Below are 22411 nucleotides of genomic sequence, written 5' to 3' on the forward strand. Positions count from 1 at the left end.
TTTTTTCTTTTTTAATAATAAATTTATTTTTTTTAATTAATTTTTATTGGTGTTCAATTTACCAACATACAGAATAACACCCAGTGCTCATCCCGTCAAGTGCCCGTCACCCATTCACCCCCAGCCCCCGCCCTCCTCCCCTTCCACCACCCCTAGTTCGTTTCCCAGAGTTAGGAGTCTTCATGTTCTGTCTCCCTTTCTGATATTTCCTACCCATTTCTTCTCCCTTCCCTTCTATTCCCTTTCACTATTATTTATATTCCCCAAATGAATGAGACCATATAATGTTTGTCCTTCTCCGATTGACTTATTTCACTCAGCATAATACCCTCCAGTTCCATCCACATTGAAGCAAATGGTGGGTATTTGTCATTTCTAATGGCTGAGGAATATTCCATTGTATACATAAACCACATCTTCTTTATCCATTCATCTTTCGATGGACACTGAGGCTCCTTCCACAGTTTGGCTATTGTGGACATTGCTGCTAGAAACATCGGGGTGCAGGTGTCCCGGCGTTTCATTGCATCTGCATCTTTGGGGTAAATCCCCAGCAGTGCAATTGCCGGGTTGTAGGGCAGGTCTATTTTTAACTCTTTGAGGAACCTCCACACAGTTTTCCAGAGTGACTGAACCAGTTCACATTCCCACCAACAGTGCAAGAGGGTTCCCCTTTCTCCACATCCTCTCCAACATTTGTGGTTTCCTGCCTTGTTAATTTTCCCCATTCTCACTGGTGTGAGGTGGTATCTCATTGTGGTTTTGATTTGTATTTCCCTGATGGCAAGTGATGCAGAGCATTTTCTCATGCACTTGTTGGCCATGTCCATGTCTTCCTCTGTGAGATTTCTCTTCATGTCTTTTGCCCATTTCATGATTGGATTGTTTGTCTTTGGTGTTGAGTTTAATAAGTTCTTTATAGATCTTGGAAACTAGCCCTTTATCTGATACGTCATTTGCAAATACTTCTCCCATTCTGTAGGTTGTCTTTTAGTTTTGTTGACTGTATCCTTTGCTGTGCAGAAGCTTCTTATCTTGATGAAGTCCCAATAGTTCATTTTTGCTTTTGTTTCTTTTGCCTTCGTGGATGTATCTTGCAAGAAGTTACTGTAGCCGAGTTCAAAAAGGGTGTTGCCTGTGTTCTCCTCTAGGATTTTGATGGAATCTTGTCTCACATTTAGATCTTTCATCCATTTTGAGTTTATCTTTGTGTATGGTGTAAGAGAATGGTCTAGTTTCATTCTTCTGCATGTGGATATCCAATTTTCCCAGCACCATTTATTGAAGAGACTGTCTTCCAGTGGATAGTCTTCCCTCCTTTATCGAATATTAGTTGAGGGCCCATTTCTGAAGAAATTGAGGGTTGGTTTTTTCTTAAGCTATTCCTCCATTTTGCTGTTAGTGTAAATTAAGTTTAGAGAAGACTATAACTTTAAATTCTTTCCTCCAGGAACTAATGACCCAGCTCTACCATCAGCTTGCTCCAAACCCACACATACACTAAATTAAGCATGATGGAGTCTTTTTTTTTTTTTTTTTAAACAGGAAACTCAGCTCTATATTTATTTGAGTGCTATGACACCAGAACTGAAAGTTGGCACACAAAGCCCAGCATGTTGACTCAGCGCTGCAGCCATGGGATGGTGGAAGCCAATGGCCTGATCTATGTTTGTGGTGGAAGTTTAGGGAACAATGTTTCTGGGAGAGTGCTGAATTCCTGTGAGGTTTATGATCCTGCCACAGAAACGTATGTATGGACCTATTCTTAAATCAGTGAAGTTACAATGTTTATAATTCACCTTTCAAATAACTTCTTTCTTTCTTTAGATTTAAGTGTTTATAAACTTATTTGTGGAAGTGTGTGGGACTAACCTTATGCATAACTCATTAAAACTACACTGTGTATAAACAAAAAAGTCTTATTTCACAGTTAAATGTATTCTGTAAGTTCAGAGGAAGAAGATGGCAAAAAGCAGAAGGACTCAACAGAAGAAATTAGTTCTTGTATTAAGAATGCACACACACTTTTGAATGTGTTGGGTTAGGGACATGTTTATGGCCTGGACCCTTCCTCTGTGTTTTGTCTTATATACCCTGTGGGAGCCCCTCTCTTTCTGTTCCTGCATATAATTGCAATATTGCAGTAATTGCCTATGAATGAGACAATTCTGACTGATTCATCAAATTTCATAAAATATTTTTGTTTGAGGTCAGGAAATGTAGGGAAGGAGGGGCAAGAATTTATGATTGGTAGTAAATTTGCCTTTAATTGGAAATACTATATATTGATTAGTGTCATTAATAAATCATACCCCTAGGTATAATGTCTTAATTCTGAGTTCATGCTTACTAAAGTATGTTTGGATACATATTTAGTCATTATGATTATTCTTAAATCTGGCATGTAAATAGTTGCTTTTTAAAAGGCAAAATGCTAAAGAAATAAGTGGTTAGCCAGATTTTCTGACCTTGTAGTTAATGATGGAACTTGTTCAATGTAGCCAAAGGTGATGTGCCAATTACAGAAAGGGGTGGGGTGAGGGACGGAGTAAGTACATTTTTAAGGAAATGACTACAGGTAATACCCCAGTCAGATCTTTTGTTGATACTCAGAAACATCCGAAGAGATTTGATAAGAAAAGTTATTTATTGATTTGAAAGGATTGTTCTTCCTTTACCAGGACAAGCTATTGGGTACATATGTTCAACTTAAATGCTATGCCAAAGTTTTTATGCTCAAGTTTTATATTTAGGAAGTATTGCCAGGGGATCCCTGGGTGGCGCAGCGGTTTGGCGCCTGCCTTTGGCCCAGGGCGCGATCCTGGAGACCCGGGATCAAATCCCACATCGGGCTCCCGGTGCATGGAGCCTGCTTCTCCCTCTGCCTGTGTCTCTGCCTCTCTCTCTCTCTCTGTGACTATCGTAAAATAAAAAAAATAAAAATTTAAAAAAAAAAAAAAAAAAAGGAAGTATTGCCAGATTACAAAACATAGAAGTCTTCTAATCCAGGTATTGGTTTTGTTTTTTTAATGAAAAGTAAGAATTTAATTATAAACTATGATTAACCATTGTGCAATTATTTATGTTTCCCACCTACTTTTAAAGGATTTAAAATCAATAACTTCTCTCCCAAACAAAACTGTAGTTACAATTGTTCTTTTCTCATTTTTTTGTTCAACTGGTTACTTACCTGTGTTAGAAGGGAAAGCAGCTTATCTTGAAACTGATCTGTTGAGACCAGGGACACCTGGGTGCCTCACTCAGTCAGATAGCCTCCAATTCTTTGATTTTGGCTCAGGTCATAATCCTCAAGATCATGAGATCAGGCTTCAAATCGGGCTTCACGCTTTCCAGGTGGTCTGCTGGAGATCCTCTCCCTCTATTTCTCTCTCTAAAATAAATAAATCTTTTTAAAAAGTATTGAGATTAGAAAATGTCTTTGAAATCATCACATTTACTACTACTCAGTGTTTTTCAGAATGAATCTTTAGTACTTGCCAGGGCATGCTGAGAATACCCTTTATCTCATTCTGTCATCCATCAGTTGAGCTATCTGGCCCATCTTGTCCCAGACTATAGGAGGGGTTATATGCCAACTCGTTACCCTCCTATGGCAGTCTCTCAGACACCTTATGCTCAAAAAGTATTACAACATACTAGTTGGAAAACTCTAGTCTCTTTGTCCTGCTTCCTAACTATTTTTTCATTTATAAAAAATCTCTTAAAGTTAAACACATATCAGATAAATTCTAGGATTCTAAATTTTAAGATCTTTAAACAGGCACTATGAGTATAAATCAATATATTCTTATTCGTAGTAGCAGGGAAAAAGTATAAAGGAATTCTGTAACTTCAATATTTTTTAAAACTAGGTGAATACATTCAATTTGGGGAATATCTTAAAACTCACACGAGTTTGCATTTCTTTTGTATATATTGAGCTTATGTGTGAAACTTAAATTCTCTTCAATGCCTTTAAATTTTCCTAAGTAAAAAGCTAGTGTGACTATAATTATCCAGATGTCAAAATGAAAAGTAATATGCTACCATGATTTCCTTTTTTTAATATGTGATCTGCCCACCTAAGTTATTTTTTATAGGAATTCTTTCCAATTTTTTGCATTTTTGTTTTTTGGAGCCTGACGTGGGACTCGACCCATGGTCTCCAGGATCACACCCTGGGCAGAAGGCAGCACTAAACCGCTAAGCCACCGGGGCTGCCCCTTTTTTGCATTTTAAGTGTTTTGTAACTACAGTGGTTTAATTGGAAGCTACTAAGAATCGAAACCTTTGGAAATAACATGACAGTTTCTGTAGTCAGAACTCTAAGAAAAGCTTCTAAACACTAAAGTTCAGGTCAGGGGGATGCCTGGGTAGTTCAGCAGTTGAGAATCTGCCTTGGGCTCAGGAAGTGGTCCCAGCGTCCCAGGATCGAGTCCCACATCGGGCTCCCTGCATGAAGCCTGCTTCTCCCTCTGTCTGTGTCTCTGCCTCTCTGTGTGTCTCTCATGAATAAATAAATAAAATCTTTTAAAATTTTTTAAAATTTAAAAAATGAAGTTCAGGTCAGGAAGAGCAAGGACCTAAACTCTAAACCTTCAAGAGTTTCCTCCACTTACAATGAGGTTTCATCCTGATAAACCCATTGTAAGTTGTAAATATTGTTACCTTGAAAATAAATTAAAAAAAAAAAGAAAATAAATTTAATACAACTAACCTGCTGAACATCATAGCTTAGCTAGCCTACCTTAAACATGCTCAGAACACTTACATTAGCCTATAGTTGGGTACAATCATCTAACACAAAAACTTTTACAAAAAAGTGTTGAATATCTCATGTAATGTATTGACTACTGAAAGTGAATGGCTCTATGGTACAGAATTGCTATAAAGTGGATAAGTTCTTCACCCTCATGATCCTGTGGCTGACTGGGAGCTGCAACTCACTGCAGCTGCCCAACATCATGAATAACATATAGCTAGCCCAGAAAAAGATCAAAATTCAAAATGTGAAGTACAGTTTCTACTGTATGTGTTTCACTTTTGCATTATCATAAAGTCAAAAAATCCTAATTTGAACCATCATAAGTCAAAGATGACCCTACATTAAAAATACGCTCTTATTTTATATCATGGACATGTGTGTAGAAGAAAGGGGTATATATTTTGAATTTTTCCAAGTTAAAGACTGTATTTAATACACTTTGACAGCTCACCATTTGAAGCTCACTGCATAGAGAAACAGTGGAGGCCCAGTACTGGCTCCCACCTCTGAGCTATATGCTGGTTTTTTCACTTAGAGGAGCACGTGTGTTGACCCTAGGAAAAAAAAAGGAACAGTGTTGCCCACCTCACCTTACAGAGTGCTCTGAAAATGAATGTGGCAACTGTCAAACCACTTTTAAAACAAAATTTTATTAATATAAAGCAAACAGTTGTTAATATTTCAGAGTTAATCATTATGTCTTAATTATATTTTGAAAAGTTTAGTAAATTATTTAAAGGAAGAGAGATAAATGACCATATTAGAGAGTTACGTTTATGTCATATTACCCTTTTGTTGGCTAGTTTGGGTTTATGTTAGCTCTTGAGAAACAAGCCTGTGTCCCAGTACTACCTTCACAACCACAAATGTCACTTGTGTGTTTGGGATCGAATATAAAAGAAGGGATTGAGTCTCACAGAAAAAAATAATAATACAGTTGTCTTTGTATATGAGGCTGCTACCTATGAATTAGTGCTTGTTTGGTTTTTTTTAAGATTTTATTTATTTACTCATGAGAGACACAGAGAGAGAGGCAGAGACACAGGTAGATGGAGAAGCCGGCTCCATGCAGGGAGCCTGATATGGGACTTGATCCCGGGACCCTGGGATCATGACCTGAGTCAAAGGCAGACTCAACTACTGAGCCACCCAGGCATCCCTAAATTAGTGTTCTTCAACACTAAATGTCCACATTTATGTTCTCAATCTCATTATTTATAATAGTGGCCATGAACAAAAACAACATGCTAGTAAGTTATTAAATTTGACAGAATAAATACTTTTGTTACTAGTGCTGCCTAAAGTTGTAAGTGTACATTTGAAGGTGGACATATGAATAGTAACAGATACTACTAATTTGCTGGTTGCTAGAGCCCAACGTTAAATTTGTGTTTTACTCATACATAAATATTAATTAAAACCATATGTGATGATATTAGTATTTTATATTAAGTATCTTCCTTTTCTTTTTTGTTACTATCTTAACAAATTACTATGAATTAGGAAGTGGATTTCTTCTAAAGATGTGCTAGTCGTCTCTAGATATTCTTTATTTCTCATATTCTGCAGGAGTTGAAAGGAATAAAATCCTCATTTACCTACCTATAAATAAATTACTCAAAACCACATCGACCTTTTTGTTTTCTAATGTTTCAGAGGTGCATGGGTGTGAACACATGTGAGTAGTAAATGAGTACTTAATTGGGATAACAAACCTTTCTAATGAATTAGTAGGAGTACTTCACTTCCTGGGAACAAGTACTCTAAAAGCTTTCGCTTATTTTCCAGATGGACTGAGCTGTGTCCAATGATTGAGGCCAGGAAGAATCATGGACTGGTATTTGTAAAAGACAAGATATTTGCTGTAGGTGGTCAGAACGGCTTGGGTATGTGACATTTATTCACTGTTCAACTTACCTAGTGGTTTGCATGATCTCTCCTCATAAATCTTTGAAACATTTCTTAAAATCTAAATATAAGCATTTGTCACATATGGGATTATATTTATATTTTCTGGGAACTAATATATTTTATGAAACATTGCAGTATGTTTAACATCCCTATCCATGAAATGTAGGTAATGGCCAGTCATTGTGACAGTCTCAGCTTCACACATTTCCAGATACCTCCTGGCTGATAGTATCACACTAGCTAAAGAACTGTTAAGTCACAGAAACATTTGAATTTTTTAAACATTGCATGAAAATATCTGTCACTATTATTTAAATGAGTAAATTTGATTTTTTATTTTCTTAAATAGTTTGTAGAAAAAATCGTAAATAATTTATTTAAAAAGAATCTGAACTGAATCTATAGTCCGTAAACTTCATTTTAGTCAATACCTTTAAGCATTACTTATGTATAACAAATACCTTCCTTCCCTTCTGTCTCTTGTGATTGCTGTTTTCCATCAACTGCTAAAAGATAAATGGCAGAAGGATAAAGACTTGAATAATTATAGTCAAAGTTAATCAGAGGGAAAATCCACTATTTGTTTACTTTCCCAGAACAGATAGAACATTTTTCATTTTGTAAAATAAATATACATATTTAGGATTCAAGTAATAATTAAGTTTTTACTCTGTTAAAGTAAAAATAAAAATAGATGGTAGATATGGGCATTCATTGTAAGATTCCTAACTGTTCTGCATGTTTGAAAATGTTCATAATAAAATGTTGGGAAGATGCAAAGAATTATTACTTTAAGAGATCTTAGAATTGTTAATACTATTGTTCATGTTATCTCATTCTTTTGAAGGTGGTCTGGACAATGTGGAATATTATGATATTAAATTAAACGAGTGGAAGATGGTCTCGCCAATGCCATGGAAGGGTGTAACAGTGAAGTGTGCAGCAGTTGGCTCTATAGTTTATGTCTTGGCTGGTTTTCAAGGTGTGGGTCGATTAGGACACATCCTTGAATATAATACTGAGACAGACAAATGGGTTGCCAACTCCAAAGTCCGAGCTTTCCCAGTAACAAGTTGTTTAATTTGTGTTGTTGATACTTGTGGAGCAAATGAAGAAACACTTGAAACATGAAAAGTGAATGGACTTCAAGATTTATCGGAGACTCAAAAATATGGCCAACAGTGCTTTGTTCCAAGAGTTTGGTTACGAAGTTTTAGTTTGGTGTTTTCTGTTTTTTTGTTTTTTTAAAGGAAATTTCAAGTAAAGTAAGATCGTTACAAGATAGATGTTTCTTTTATATGAATTTCCTTGCTTAATTCAAAGACCATATTTTAGCTGGCCACTACCAAGACGTATCTAGCAAGAAAACTTGAAAAATCATAAGCATTTGGTGAAAATATGAATTCTTGAATGAATTTCACATTTGTAACTATGATTATGGCAGAGTGGGGGATTGGCTCATCAGTGAAGCGATCTCATCTTAGCTCTAGATTCTATTTTCATACATCATAGAAGTGCTATGTAGTTAGGTCTATTTGTTTCTGTTCAGTCAAGAACTAAGAAATAGTATGAATTGTAAGTCAAGACAGGCAACCCTGATGAAGCATCTTCGTCTCACCTAATTTTGCTTGTCTTCATTTGTTCCATTTAGTGCCAAATTTATTCCATTTTAAAAGCAAGCCAGTGAGTCAAGTATACATATTCTCTCACTGAGCTTCATAAACACATTTTGGGCTTAAAATGTACCCAAGTCCTCATGAAATATATTCAGTCCAATTAAATATATTCCATCTTTTAAACACAAAATGTCAAGCCTAGCACCCTCATTAATTTATAGTACTGTTTTATCCAGTGGTTAAAAAATGATTATGCCTCTTCAGTCCTCACTGTTAAATAAAATAAAATCATAGTAAGAATGATTAGCAAAAGACAAAGCTATTTATAGCAAATTTCTAGGTTACTAGAATAGCACTGATAGTTATACAATATCAATGTTGACTTTGAACTTCTTATGGATTAAAAATATACATGATTTCTTTTCCTTAGCAAGACACATCAGAGAGATTTGACCGTTATCCCATAAAAATTTTGTAATGATTTGAGTTAAATGTTTGTCATCTCGTATTAATTGCTTTTATGTGGTCAATAAATGTTTTACAAACCCAACTACTCATTTCTTTCCTAGTAATGTTTTGCCCTTTTACCTTACAGAATGTATGGAATGAGCCATGTAAAGCTGTCACCATCAGTGTTTTTATCCAACAATATTAAATATTTTTTAACTTAAAATAGACTGCTAAGTTTTATTCATCTTACATTTTAAACGTGTTAGGCAATGGTTGCTTTTAAAATTTGTGAAGCTGTGTTTCTATTTTAATTTTCATTCTTTTTTTTATATAGGGGTCATAATCTTAAATCCTAAAAATGTTTAAATGCAAAAGAGATCATAAAAAACATAATGATAGGGGTGCCTGCATTGTGCAGTCGGTTAGGCATCCAACTCTTGGTTTTGGCTCAGGTTATGATCTCAGGTTTGGGAGTGATGCTCCCAAATGGGGCTCCTCCACTGCTTAAGACTCTTTCCCTGTCTCTCTGCCCCTCCCTCTGCGTGCACGCATGCATGCACATTCCCTGTCGCTCTCACTCTCTAAAAAATAAATGTCTTAAAAAAGCATAATATATTTATTTGAGGTTTTTATGCATGAAACTGCTTTATTGAAATATAATTCACATATTATACAATTCACCCATTTAAAGTGTATCATTCAGTGGTACTTAATATATTCAGAGTTGTGCAATCATCATCCCAATTTTGGAACATTCTCATCACCAGAGAAAGAAACCCCATACTCATTAGCAATCATTCCCCATATTCCTCTATATTAGTTTCCTGTGGCTCCTGAAATAAATTACCACAAACTTGGTGACTTAAAACGACAGAAACTTTTTCTTTCACAACTCAGGAAGCCAGAAGTCCTAAATCAGGATGTTGGCAGGATTGCTTCATGGAGTTCTGAGGCAAAAATTGCCCAGCTTTCCCCTAGCTTCTGGTAGTTGCTGGCAATCCTTGATATATAACCAGGGCACTTCAATCACTGCCTCTGTCTTCACATGTCTGCCTTTCCTGTGTGTGTCCCTTGTGTCTTCATATGGTGTGATAAGGACAGCAGTCATTGGATTTACCCAACCCTCCTCCCAATCTAGTATGACCTTATCTTACTAAGGACATCTGCTAAGAATCTGTTTCCAGATAAGGTCACATTCTGAAGTTCCAAATGGACGTGAATTTTGGGGGGATATTATCCAACCCAGTTATACCCCCAGACACCCAACCATTAAATCTTTGTCCCTATATTTGTCTATTTTGAACATTTTTATATTGGGTTTTCAATTTTGTACTCCACTGAAGAAAATGTCCAGTTTAATTTTTTTGAGGGAAGAACATTTGTCATAATTTAATTCTATTAATACAATACTTCCCGTGTGGAATGTGCAGCACTGTTGGAAATATTTTAAATGGACTAGCCTTTACTTTAGGCTGTATAAACTGACTAGAACACACGATGATAAGTATGTAGACAGGTATGATGTAGGTTATAATAAAGTGGGTTTGTGGGGGTTATTAGGGGAGCGTTAGTAATCTCAGTAGTTAGTAAATACCTATTTTCTGCCTTGGAAATATTCTATGATGGTCATTCCCATGATAATGGCACAATATATTGGCAAGTTGTTGTTTTTCAAATTGATTTATTTACTGGAGGGCAGGGTGGATGCAGGAGAGACTCCTCAAGCAGAACCTCTGTCCAAGCAAGGAGCCGGAGGCAGGGCTCTATCCCCCAGTCCAAGATCCTGACCCAAACCAAAACCAAAGTCCGACACCCTAGCAAGTATTTTTTCTATTCCTTTCTTCCCCTCACAAAATTCCTGTCCTTTATATAAAGAGCTCTACTTTTTAGTAAGCATGTGATATGTTAATGTTCATCCTTCACAGTGACACTATTTGAAGACACAGCAGTTTTTAGTTTATATTTTTAAAAATCACAAATTGAACATGAAACTTTAATGTCTTTTTTAAAAAAGATTTTATTTATTTGAAAGAGCACAAGAGAGGTGTCAGAGGAGGAGGAGACTCGCTGCTGAGCAGGGAGCCTGCTTCTCCCTCTGCCTATGTCTCTGCCTCTCCCATGAATAAATAAATAAAATCTTTAAATATAGAAAAATTTTTAAAAGTACTGAATTACAATTCTGACCTAGCTTTCAGAAACCTGACATTATAGTCTTTAAGGAAATTTTGAATCACAAAAATGAGCCATTTAATAAACAATTATTAACCAAGCAGTCTATATTCCTTTTACCTTATATACTACTAACAGCAAAAATTTGAAATTTCCTGCATAGGCCAGGTTAAAGGAGTATTTAAAGGAAATGGTTTTTTGTTTGTTTGTTTTTTAAGAGAGGGAGAGAAATGGGGGAAGGGCAGAGGGAGGAGGAGAGAGAGAATCTTAAGCAGGTTCCATGCCTAGCTCAGAGTGTGATATGGGGCTCAATGCCACGACCCTGAGATGATCTGAGCCAAAATCAAGAGTTGGGTACTTAACTAAGCCACCCAGGTGCCCCAGAAATTTTGCTTTTTAAGGGTGACCATTAACTAATACACCAACAATGTCATAAAATTCAATCCATTCGACATGGCACCAAACTCAATCCCAATAATTTGATAGTATGAAAAGACATTTTCAGGTTGCATCATTCAACATGAGATTCTAACTGCACCACTTAAGAGATTTTCAGGCTACCTTTCTGTGGTAGGTACCTGGTGGCTCTTAATTTCTGAGGCTTTTCAGCCTTTTCTAGGGATATCAGTGTGTACCTTTTAGGAATTTGGCCTTACTTCTCTCTTTTAAGTCATTACTGTTCCTCCATGTGCAATTCAGTCCTCAGAAAATGTGGTTTGAGATTGTGGTTATCTCCTGGTATAATCAAAGATCTTGTTTCCTCTCTTTGAGATGATTCTCAAGAGGAAAGGGAGGCAGAAATATATTGACTTTGCCATCTTAAAATTAGAAGTTTACTTCCTGTGACCCCACTCCTGATTTTCACCCACCCCTCCCCCAACTGATCGCTACTGAACTCTGCTTTCCTCAGCCCTAGATTCCCATTGTCTCCCATTGCTTCATGCAGCACTCCACCTAGATTATTTCAGTTGAGATGTTGGAGGGGTGTTGCCTACCCCTCCACTTTCACACAGCACCATGCTCACTCTCGTTTAAACTTCAGCCACCACTGGAATTATTTTAGGTCTTTGATCCCAGCAGGGTCCTTCGATATGTTGGTGTTTGCATAAGACAAGAAGTCAGTGGCCACAATTAAAAATTGGCTAATACAAGGGAACTGCTCAAAATAAGCATAAACAATAGGAGCCAAAGGACACCTGGGTGGCTCAGTGGCTAAGTGTCTGCCTTCGGCTCAGGTCATGTTACTGGGGTCAAGCCCCACATTGGGCTCCCCACAGGGAGCTTCTCCATCTGCCTATGTCTCCACCTCTCTCTCATGAATAAATAAATTTTTAAAAAAATCTTTAGAAAAAAACAGTAGGAGCCAAGTTTCTCACTATCCAAGGAGGAAGTTACAAATACAGGAGAAAAATAAAATCCTGCAATCTTGGGCTCGAATTGGAGGTTATCAGTGTAAACTCATAGTTTCTAATACATATAGATACAGAAATCTGTACAGATGTATATGTCTGTCTATAGTATATATTTCCTAGCAATGCCCATGAAAGGGTTTGGGAGCAAAGACCTCACAATGAGAAAACCTAAAGCTCAGATCTTGGCCTCTACGTATCATTGAAAGACCCAGCGCTCCTTGGAGAAATGGCTGATTCCAGGACTGGATCAGGGAAAAGTGTAAGGTGAGCCTGGAGCATCTTCTGAGCCAAGGAGTAGAGAGTGCTCAAAGAATCATGGGATGCGTCTGAACACAAAGAAGCTTACAGGTCTCCCACTGGCAAAATTGAAGAGGATTTGAACTTCAAGATAATGACAGTAATAGATTATAACCCACGGAAATCAAGCCATACTGATAGGAATAAATTAGTGAACCAAAAAGCTTGAAGAGGAACGGGATTTTTATACTTTCAAAGTATCTCTTCACAAAGTCCTTATTAATAACAAAGACGAAGAGTCATTGCAGTAGCCCAGCAGACACCACCTTAACCAGGTTATTGAAGTGAACACCTCAGGTGATGGGACAACTTAAAACTGTGCACAACCTGAGAGGTGCAATGTGAAGACCATGGCATCATTTCTGAGATAATCCTGCCAAAGATGTTTAATCTGAATCCAGTCACAAGAAAATATCAAATAAATCTGCATTGAACTTTACAAAATAGCTGTGATTTTTTTTTTTTAAGATTTTATTCATTTATTCATAGACACACACAGAGGCAGAGACACAGGGAAAGGGAGAAGCAGGCTCCATGCAGGGAGCCCGATGTGGGACTTGATCCTGGGTCTCCAGGATCACACCCCAGGCTGCAGGCGGTGCCAAACCACTGCGCCACCAGGGCTGCCCAGCTGTGATCTTTAATAGTGTTAATGTCTTGAGTGTCATGGAAAGACTGAGGAAATGTTCCAGAATGAAGGAGACTAAAGAAAGAAATATGAGTAAGGCTAAATAAAAGTATGAGTAAGGCAACAATAAGTCTAAACTGGATCCTTTTCTTTAAAGACACTGGGACATTTGGCAAAGCAAGACAATCCAAGGATCAGATAGTAGTAATGTATCAATACAAACGTCCTGATTTGGGGGAGTGTACTGTGGTTACGTAGGAAATAAAAGTATTTGGGTGATGGAGCATCAAGTCTGCATTATAGTCTCTTATACTGCATTTGTAAATGTTCAGTAAGTTTCAAAGTAAGCGAATTTTTTTTTTTTAATTTCTTAAGTAAGTTCTACACCCAGCGTGGGTCCTGAACTCACCACCCTGAGATCAAGAGTTGCATGCTCTACTGCCTGAGCCAGCCAGGTGCCCCACGTGGCTGTTTTCGTTTTTTAATAAACTAGGTCAGGGCGCCTTGGTTGGCTCAATCAGAAGGGCATGCAACTGGATCTCAGGATGGGGAGTTCCAGCCCCACCCGGGGCTTAGAGATTACTTAAATAAGAACTTTACATTTTAGCAGTTATTCCCAGTGCTCCTGTGGATCCCACTGTATCCAAAATCCGAAGGTGTGAGCAAGAACACTGACCAATCATCCTAAACCAGCGGGAACAAACCTGTGATCCACCAAAGTCCTAATTGTTGCCTCCGGGAAACCACAGAGACCGCGAACCAGAAGAACCCGTAGGGTGTCTCACCGTACAAAGGGAAAAAAAAAAAAAAAAAAACAGACAACGAAGACTTGTGGGCAGGGCGGAGCTTAGGTAAAATGATAAGCTCAAAGCAAAGCTGAGCCGTGGGTGAAGGCATCCACATCGGATCTGGACTGAGAAGTGGAGGTAGGACCGTGTTTCCTTGGAAACTACCAATTAAAGAAAAATAAGGAATGCTCCCTTCAGGAACGCCTGATCGGAAGCTCTGCACCTGGGCACAAGTCGAAGCTGCTTCCCGGTGTCCAAGTGACTTCGTTCCTCCGGCCGAGAGTGAGAATGTTTCATTCTCTTTGATACAATTTCAAACAGCAGCGCGCACCCGACCCTTAAAGAACTGGCTTTCTAAGAGCGTAAGAAGTGCAGTGTTCATCCAGAGGTGGGGCTGTGAGGATACTTTCCAGTTGCGGTCTGTCCTTAAAGGAAACCGTTTTCCGTTTGCCCTCTACCCGGTGTTTCCTGTTTCCCGCCTGACGAATGGCTGCGCAGATCTCTGCTTTCTCAACGGTGCAAACGAAATGCACAACTCGGCCTCTCAAGCCACAGCTGTCCCTCCCCTCCAGGTCCCCGCTGAAGACCGCAGTTCCCTTAACTCGCTTCCCTATCATTTCGCACCCTCAAGCCGCCGGCACGATCCGCAACCACGTTAACTCCCGGAGCCTTCTGCTTCCCCAAGCTCGACCCGGAGGGCAAGGGCCGCCCCGCTCTTCTCAAATCCTATTGGACAAAATCCACGCCTCTCATCCCGGGGCCGGACAAGAGAGACGAAAGGGCGCGAGAAGATGACGTCACGGAAGCGGGGCGGGACCTTCGGTTGCTTCGGGCTCTCCGTCCGCTCAGGGTGCTGACAGAAGACCGTTCCGTGGGCGACGCCGTCGCAATGACCATTTGTCAGTTCTTCCTTCAAGGCCGGTGCCGCTTTGGAGACCGGTGCTGGAACGAACATCCCGGCGCCGGGGGTGCGGGCGGAGGACGGCAGCAACAGCCCTCAGGTGACGTTCTCCTCCATCGGCCGCCGCTAGCGGAGCAGGGGAAGGCCTGGCGCCAGGGCCGTCGGGCGGAGAACGGGCGTCCGGCGTGGGGCCCGCCGCTCGGCGCAGCGCGGCGGCGGCGCAGCAGTCGAGTGACGCTGACGTGCCCGCGTCGTCCGGCCTTCGGCCCCGCCCCCCGGGCCCGGCGCAGGCTCTCCCCGGCGCCGCTACCCGCTGTGTGGGCGTCCCGCTGATTTCTGCCGTGGGGATGAAGACAGAGTCTTGGCCTTTGGTACTAATGCGAAACCATGAGTTTCTAAGTTGGAAGTACGTGTCGTAACTGCCTTGTCTGTGGGTGGTAAAGGTCCGGAGAACTGGTCTAGGTCGACCCAGACGCCGCCTTGCTTTACCCAAACCCCGCCTTCTGGGTGCTTGTCGTTTTTTTTCTTCACCCTTGACACTCTAAGTGTAATTTTTACGAAACTGTTCCCGAGAGAGAGAGGCTCGCAGCTGGGGGCCAAAGTCTGGATTCTTGGCTTTGGGGAAGTCGCAGACTCCTTTGAACGTGTGATGTCAGCTACAAAGCTCTTGCTCTGGCGAATGTACGTGCTCGTAACATTGAAGGTAAAATCGGAAGAGTGTGTTGCCCCAGTTAAGAACTCTGGGCTGTGAGGGAAGGGGGTGTTGGAGGACCATGTGGACCCACTTCCTGGGTCTGAGTCATCGTCAGGGGTTTTGGAGTATTTAAGCCGGTTGTGCATGATGTGGAAGGATTGTGTTCAAGGAGAGGAGGAACCAGAAATGAAACCAACACAAGGTTTTATTTGTTTATTTATTTATTTATTTTTAACACAAAGTTTTAAAGGTCAGATGAACAGTCAGGTTTTTCTTTGTTTAGGATCGAAGCTTAAGTCCTTAAAGTTGTCACAAGATGCTGACCCCACTCTCTTCCCTTCCCTCTTTCAGGATTGTCCATCTGACCCATAATCTATGTTGCAGTGTGATTTCACCTCCGATGCCTCTTCTTGAAAGACAGTTGTTTTTGCATCACCCACAATTCATCTCGTGAAATATTCCAAACCAATTTTTTTTTTTTTTTTTTTGTAGGACTTGGGGTCTGATCATTGTGCGTGTATTTCCTGGAAAAAGGCTGCTTAATACTTGGCATTCTGTAGAGACTCACTCTAGACGTAGTAATTAGAAAATAAATATTGAATGGGATTGATGGATGAAGAAAGCATAGATAAAAACTCATCAAGTAAACAGTATTTATCTCCCAGAAACGAATGTTCTATAATCAATCAGTGAAGGCCAAAAGCTATCTACCAAAGAATGAATTTCTTCAAAGGATTTGGAACTTAAGAAAAGTAAAATACCATTGACCCTCACATGAGGGATCTGTTTTTTTGTTAGGTAGTTGTAGAGTTGGGAGATGAACTTTCATGAAGGAGTATATCTCCCATCATTCTAGTTCTTAATATAATCTCATGGAGTGTCTCCTAATTTAGTCAGAAACAAGGCAAATTATCTTGGTTCCAACTAGGGAGTGATGAGTAAATGAGGTAGTTTAAGTGATAAGATTTTTTAAAATAGGAGAGAGTCCTGTTGGCTCATTGTGATAATTATGAAATATTAGAATCTGCTCATAATAGAAGAACTGAGTGCATTTTATTCATGTGTAAATTGCAATCTCTCTATGAAAGATAGGTGGGTAGGTGTTTTCCCTGAGAAGATTGAATCAAATAGATTTAAGCATCTATTCAAGGACAGAGGGTGGAATCTAATTTTTTATGTCCAACAACTCTTTAATACATTGTCCATTTTTCAGCCTTTACTGCTATATAGGGCCTAGTAGGAAAGCAAAGAATGGTAAAGACAGCTTTTTATCCTCAAGGAGCTTATGACTTAGGTTACATCCTAAACCCACTATCAAGCAGTTGTTTACTTAATAAACTTATATCACTGAACTTAGTAATATATCATTATTTTTCATTGGGTTTACAGTCCTCTCAATCTTGTTAAACAAAAAATGCCATTAGACCATTACTTGATTTGCTGGTTACAAGTAACTATATAAATCAAAAATGAAGAGTTTTGTGATTTAAAATGAGTGGAAGTATGGTGCTTGTTGAATCTTTGCATCATGTCTGCACATAATAAGACAATATAATGAAAATTTTTGAGACTTAAAAGAGGAGTTGCCAATAAAATTATTTTATTGTTTATTTTCAGGTAGTAACAGACGTGGATGGAATACCACCAGCCAAAGATATTCCAGCGTTATTCAGCCATCCAGCTTCTCCAAATCAACACCATGGGGGGGCAGCAGAGATCAAGAAAAGCCATCTTTTGGTTCCTTCGATTCTGGAGCTTCAACTAGCAGGAACAGGGGGTTTGGATTGTCCCAGAACCCATTTGCTTCACCCAGTTCTGATGGGCAGAAAGATGAAAAGAAACTTCTGTAAGTGAAAGTCTTCAGAAAAAATTACTACCCATTTGCTTTTTTTTTTCTTCAAAAATACCTTCTATATTTTCTTTAAGAAAAGTAATACATTATTAAAAAATCAGAATAAGCAAAGACAAGAGAAAGTACCCATGATCCTATCACTCAGAGAGAACCATTGTTTTGCATATGTCATAGTACACTTCATTTCACTTAAAAATATGTCACCCTTCCAAACCAGCACATTGACTTCTCAGGGCTAATATGGTTTTTCCATTTTTCTATTGATAACACTATCAGTATTTTTTTTAACACTATCAATATTGATAACACTATCAACACTCTGCATATCTTTTAAGGTAGTTCTACTTAAGTTTATTGTAAATAATTAGTTCTTTACAAAATATAGGTAATTTAAAGCAATTTGTACTCTTGGTGATCACTTACAGTATCTGGTATTTTTCATCCTAAAACTTCAACTACTTTCTTGAAAAAGGTTTCATTTGATTTCCTTCATTACTGTGGCACAGATTCCTTATCTTTTTTTTTTTTTAGATGTTATTTTATTATTTATTCATGAGAGAGAGAGACACAGGCAGAGGGAGAAGCAGGCTCCATGCAGGGAGCCTGAGGCGGGACTCGATCCTGGGGCCCCAGGATCACGCCCTGGGCCAAAGGCAGGCACCAAACCGCTGAGCCACCCAGGGATCTCCCTCCTTATCATTTTTTAATAATGGTAGAAGGTATGACTGGTGCCAAAATAGTCCCTGGCTCTCTCTCTCTGTAACTGTTGCCTTGGCTCCTGGGACGGAACTTAAATGTAGTTGTTAGGCTTTTATTTCCCTTAATAAATTAGAATGAATGGTAAACATTTTGAGCCATGTACCATATACAGTTGATTTTTTGTAAAGGTCAAAGAGCAAACAAAGCCCTCCTTCCTGTATTCGATGTTATAAAAATGCTGATTTTAATCCAGTACCTCTGTGGTAACTATCGTTTTATTAATTGTAGCATTCTGAATGGGGGAGGGGAACATTTAATTTAGAGTCAGATCTAACCACAGCTTTGCCAATAAATTAGCTCTATGGACATGGGTCTGTTTTCCCCTTTTGCAAAAGTGAGAATTGGACAAAATGATCTCTGAAGTCCTACCCACTTTAAAAATTTTTTGGTTCTATATTTTATGGTGCTTTCTGTCTTTTTCCAGTTAAATTATCATTGATGTTTATGGTAATGAACAAAGAAAGATTGGAGTTAGTATTGTATATTTTATTATATTATAGTTCTTTAAAATATGTATAGTTTAATAGTTCTCACTGACTAAATGTATTGGTTAATGGTTTAGTTTACTGGAAAACTGAAACTATGAACTCTTGATATTATAATATTTAAAATCATGAAATAGAGTTCTTAAAAAAAAAAAAAAGAAATAGAGTTCTTATTCCATAAATTCTGCTTTAAAGAATACTCTTCAGAAAATACAGTGGAAAAATCTAGAAGCATCTTGGTGGCTCAGTCGGTTAAGCATCCAACCCTTGATTTTATCTCAGGCCATGAGCTCAGGGTCAGAGATTGAGCCCTGTGTCAGGGAGGAGTCTGCTCCACCCTCTGCCCTCCCCCCCCTTGCATGTGCACTCTCTTTCTCTCTCTCTCTCTCTCTCTCTCTCTCTCTCTCTCTCTCTCTCTCTCTCCCCCCCCCTCCCTCTCTCTCTCTTTCTCTATAAAAATAAATAAAATCTTTTAATAAAAAGGGTTGGGGGAGGCACCTGGGTGGCTTCGCCCAGGGTCTTGGGATCAAGCCCCACAGGCTACCTCCCTGCTCAGTGGGGAGTCAGCTCCTCCCTCTCCCACTGCCCCTCCTTGTTTGTGCTTTCTCTCTCACTCTCTCTCAAATAAACTTTATAAAAAATAATTTTTAAAAAAACTAAAATTATATACTTACTACAATTTAAAATTTTAGTCATTGAAGATTGTAAACAATAAATTTTAACAAGCAGATAAAAAAGATCCTTTGCTCTTTTTTTTTTTCCCCAGGGAAGGAATTATAAAAGATATGGAAATTTGGGAATCATCAGGGCAGTGGATGTTTTCTGTTTATTCACCAATGAAAAAGAAACCTAATATTTCAGGTAATTGAGAAATTTTGTGTTTTTAAAATACACTTAACAACTCTTATTATTTTCTAAAACCAAGATCATGCCAAAAAAACTAACCACAAACTTAGCCACTGTTAGGAGAGTTTGGACATTGTTTAAAGTATCCCAATATTCTGGCAGAACTTCATAATTCAGAAATAGAGATTAGAAGATACAATTCTTTTAAGATACCTGGTTCTCATGAGAAAATACTGAAATCAGTACCCACCACAATTCCCATTCGGTAAGCGCCCAAAGAATCTCTGTTTTCTGGGTTTCCTGTAGGTAGGTACAACTTCAGAACCTCTTAGCTACCTGGAGTGAATAGAAGATTCACATCCTACTTGCCATTAAGGCCTTGGCTACCTGATTCTGTTTTCCCTTTCTTTATATTTTCTTCCAAAGATAGTTATTTTTCATAAAGCATGTTGAGACCTATCCTCGAGATAATGTGTGAAGATAAAGAGATTTAGCTGGGCTACAGAGATAGCATTTCTTTAGAATGCTCTTTTCCCTTCTCGTTTTCTTTGGTCCTTAGTCCCTAAGCCCCTTCTGAACTGAAACCTAAAGTGCCACACTTTTCTAATCCCACTTTAGGTGGTCCTGGGCCTCTGCCCTATTGAGTAAACAGCAGGTACCTAACAAGGTACCTTGCAGCCCTTGCAGTCCCTCAGAACTTTGGGATCCCTGCCCTCTCTCAGCTCTACCTGTTCATTCCCTGTGAGCAGTGATGTCACACCAGTCATTATTTATTCACTCAGTTCAAGAAAATACAGAATTTTTGTGTCAAGCCCTTTTCTAAGATCTAAGGATATAGTGATGAGCAAGACAGACAAGGTCCCTCCCTTAAAACTTATGTTCTTGAGAGAGGGCGAAAATAAGTAATACAAATAAATAATTTTCAGTAACGTTTTCCTTTTTTTTTAAGATTTATTTATTTATTTGAGAGAGAGTCTGCATAAGCTGGAAGAGGGGCAGAGGAAGAGGATGAGGGGAACAGACTCCCCGCTGAGTGGGAAACCCAACGTAGGGCTTGATCCCACAACCTGTGAACCTGAAACCAAGATTTGGATGCTTAACCAACTGAACTTCCCAGGCTCCTCTAAAAAATAATGTTTTTAGTATTTGAATGTTCCATATAATATTTGGGACATACTTCTACTAAAAAGTTACTTGTTGTATATCTGAAATTCAAATTTCACTGGGCATCCTGTATTATTATTTGCTCAACCTGGCAACCCTATTCTTGAGACCCTTTTAAAAACTATACAAATTCATATTTTCATAATAGTACTAAGGCATTATAAATGTCACTCTGATGACATTTGCACTGTTGGTACAAAGGAAAGGCATTCATGAGTAAAACTTGTGTTTTAGCATGAATCAAGGCAGAGGCAACACACTGTACTAGCAGACTATAATAGTCAATACAAAAATTTTTTTTAAGTTTTATTTAAGTAATCTCTACAACCAATATGGGGTTCAAATTCATAACCCCAAATCAAGAGTCACATGCTCTTTTGGATCACGCCAGCCAGGTACTCCCATAAAAAATTTTTTTAATGTCGTTTTCACTTAAAATTTTTGATGAAGAGGTAAAAATACTTGTTTTATTAATCTTGACTCTTGAGTGCATACCTTTTTAATCTTTGTGACAAAATGGGAAGGACACAGGATTGCCTGGGTGGCTCAGTGGTTGAGTGTCTGCCTTCAGCTCAGGACATGATCCTGAAGTCCCACATGGGGCTCCCTACAGGGAGCCTGCTTCTCCCTTTGCCTATGTCTCTGCCTCTCTGTCTCTCATGAATAAATAAATAAAATCTTTAAAAACAAAATGAGAAGTGCACATAAAGTGCTTCTGCCACAAACTCACATATGATGGTTATTTTTAGGGAAGGCACTGAAGTTATATGGATTGTGAACTGAACTAGCCACTTTTTTCATATTTTTTTACTTGAAAGGTACTTGGCAACATTTTTTTTTTAAACTAATGAAGTGAGTCTATCACTTCAAAGAAAACAACTGACTATTGCCAGTGACAAAATTTGAACTTTCTAGTGAAAATTAGAATTATAGAAAACTGTTTTCTGCCACTGTAAGCTTAATGACTTCTTAATATTTAAAGTCTCTTCTGATGAGATGGATAGTGATATTAACAAATATGAGTTTTTTATGTTGTAAGATGGCACGTGTCAGCTTTTAGAAGTTCTAGGTGACTCAGTGAACCAGTATTTTCCAAATGACCAGTGTATGATATTGTAAAATTATGCATGGTTGAAAATCCATTCTAAGTGCAAGATAAACCACTGGATTTAATATAATAGTACAAAAAGTTAATTAGTATGGTTCGAGTTTGCATTCTAGCTAATTTTTAAGGAATTACAACCTGTCAAGTTTTGGGGTAGTGTCAAAGAAGAATATCCACAATTATCTGAAAAAGCTATTAAAGTCTTCTATTTCTAGCTACTTATCTATGTTAGAACAGATTGTCTTCATATACTTCAACCAGGCAATATATTGCAACAGATTGAATGTAGAAGCAGATTTAATCCAGCAATCTTCTCTTAAAGTCAAGTGTTAAAAAATTTACAGTCCCTCAGTCAGCAAAAAGCCGATGACCCACTGAAAGTTCAGAAGAGGGTCAAGATTTTTAGCAATAAAATATTTTTAAATAAAGGTATGTTTAAAATATTACAAACATAAGACATTGCTATTCATCTCACTAAATGTTTATTTTTTGCTTTAAAAATAGGCTATTTATGTTGATATGTAATTGGTTTCTTTTTTTAAGATATATTTATTTATTAGAGAGAGTAC

General features: G+C 38.4%; 2 protein-coding genes and 1 long non-coding RNA gene across 16 annotated transcripts in view; 2 read left to right on the forward strand and 1 right to left on the reverse strand.

The window, feature by feature from the left end:
- KLHL7 (kelch like family member 7) overlaps positions 1 to 8965 on the forward strand; it is a 67814-nt gene extending 58849 nt beyond the window's left edge. For all 7 annotated transcript variants that reach the window (XM_025993149.2, XM_025993145.2, XM_072764534.1 and 4 more), the window contains 3 exons: positions 1546 to 1747; positions 6554 to 6651; positions 7524 to 8965. In XM_025993149.2, coding sequence (XP_025848934.1) covers positions 1546 to 1747; positions 6554 to 6651; positions 7524 to 7807 — 584 coding nt within the window. In that variant the 3' untranslated portion in view covers positions 7808 to 8965. The remainder of the gene's footprint in view (positions 1 to 1545; positions 1748 to 6553; positions 6652 to 7523) is intronic.
- On the reverse strand, positions 1 to 14421 carry LOC140599732 (uncharacterized). The gene is made up of 3 exons (XR_012002711.1): positions 13953 to 14421; positions 3191 to 3391; positions 1 to 1395 (listed from the first exon to the last, which is right to left on the reverse strand). It is a non-coding gene; the product is annotated as an uncharacterized lncRNA (long non-coding RNA).
- The window catches only part of NUP42 (nucleoporin 42), a 21936-nt gene continuing 13936 nt past the window's right edge, over positions 14412 to 22411 (forward strand). The window contains exons 1-3 of one of the 8 annotated variants that reach the window (XM_025993151.2): positions 14412 to 15037; positions 17249 to 17477; positions 19494 to 19588. In XM_025993151.2, the coding sequence (XP_025848936.1) occupies positions 14926 to 15037; positions 17249 to 17477; positions 19494 to 19588 (436 nt within the window). In that variant the 5' untranslated portion in view covers positions 14412 to 14925. Of the gene's footprint in view, positions 15038 to 15194; positions 15641 to 17248; positions 17478 to 19493; positions 19589 to 22411 lie in introns of those variants that run through there. The other 7 variants (XM_072764539.1, XM_072764537.1, XM_072764540.1 and 4 more) reach the window with 7 other exon arrangements.

This window comes from Vulpes vulpes, chromosome 7 (genome assembly GCF_048418805.1).
Source record: "Vulpes vulpes isolate BD-2025 chromosome 7, VulVul3, whole genome shotgun sequence".
In the NCBI taxonomy this organism is placed as follows: Eukaryota; Metazoa; Chordata; class Mammalia; order Carnivora; family Canidae; genus Vulpes; species Vulpes vulpes.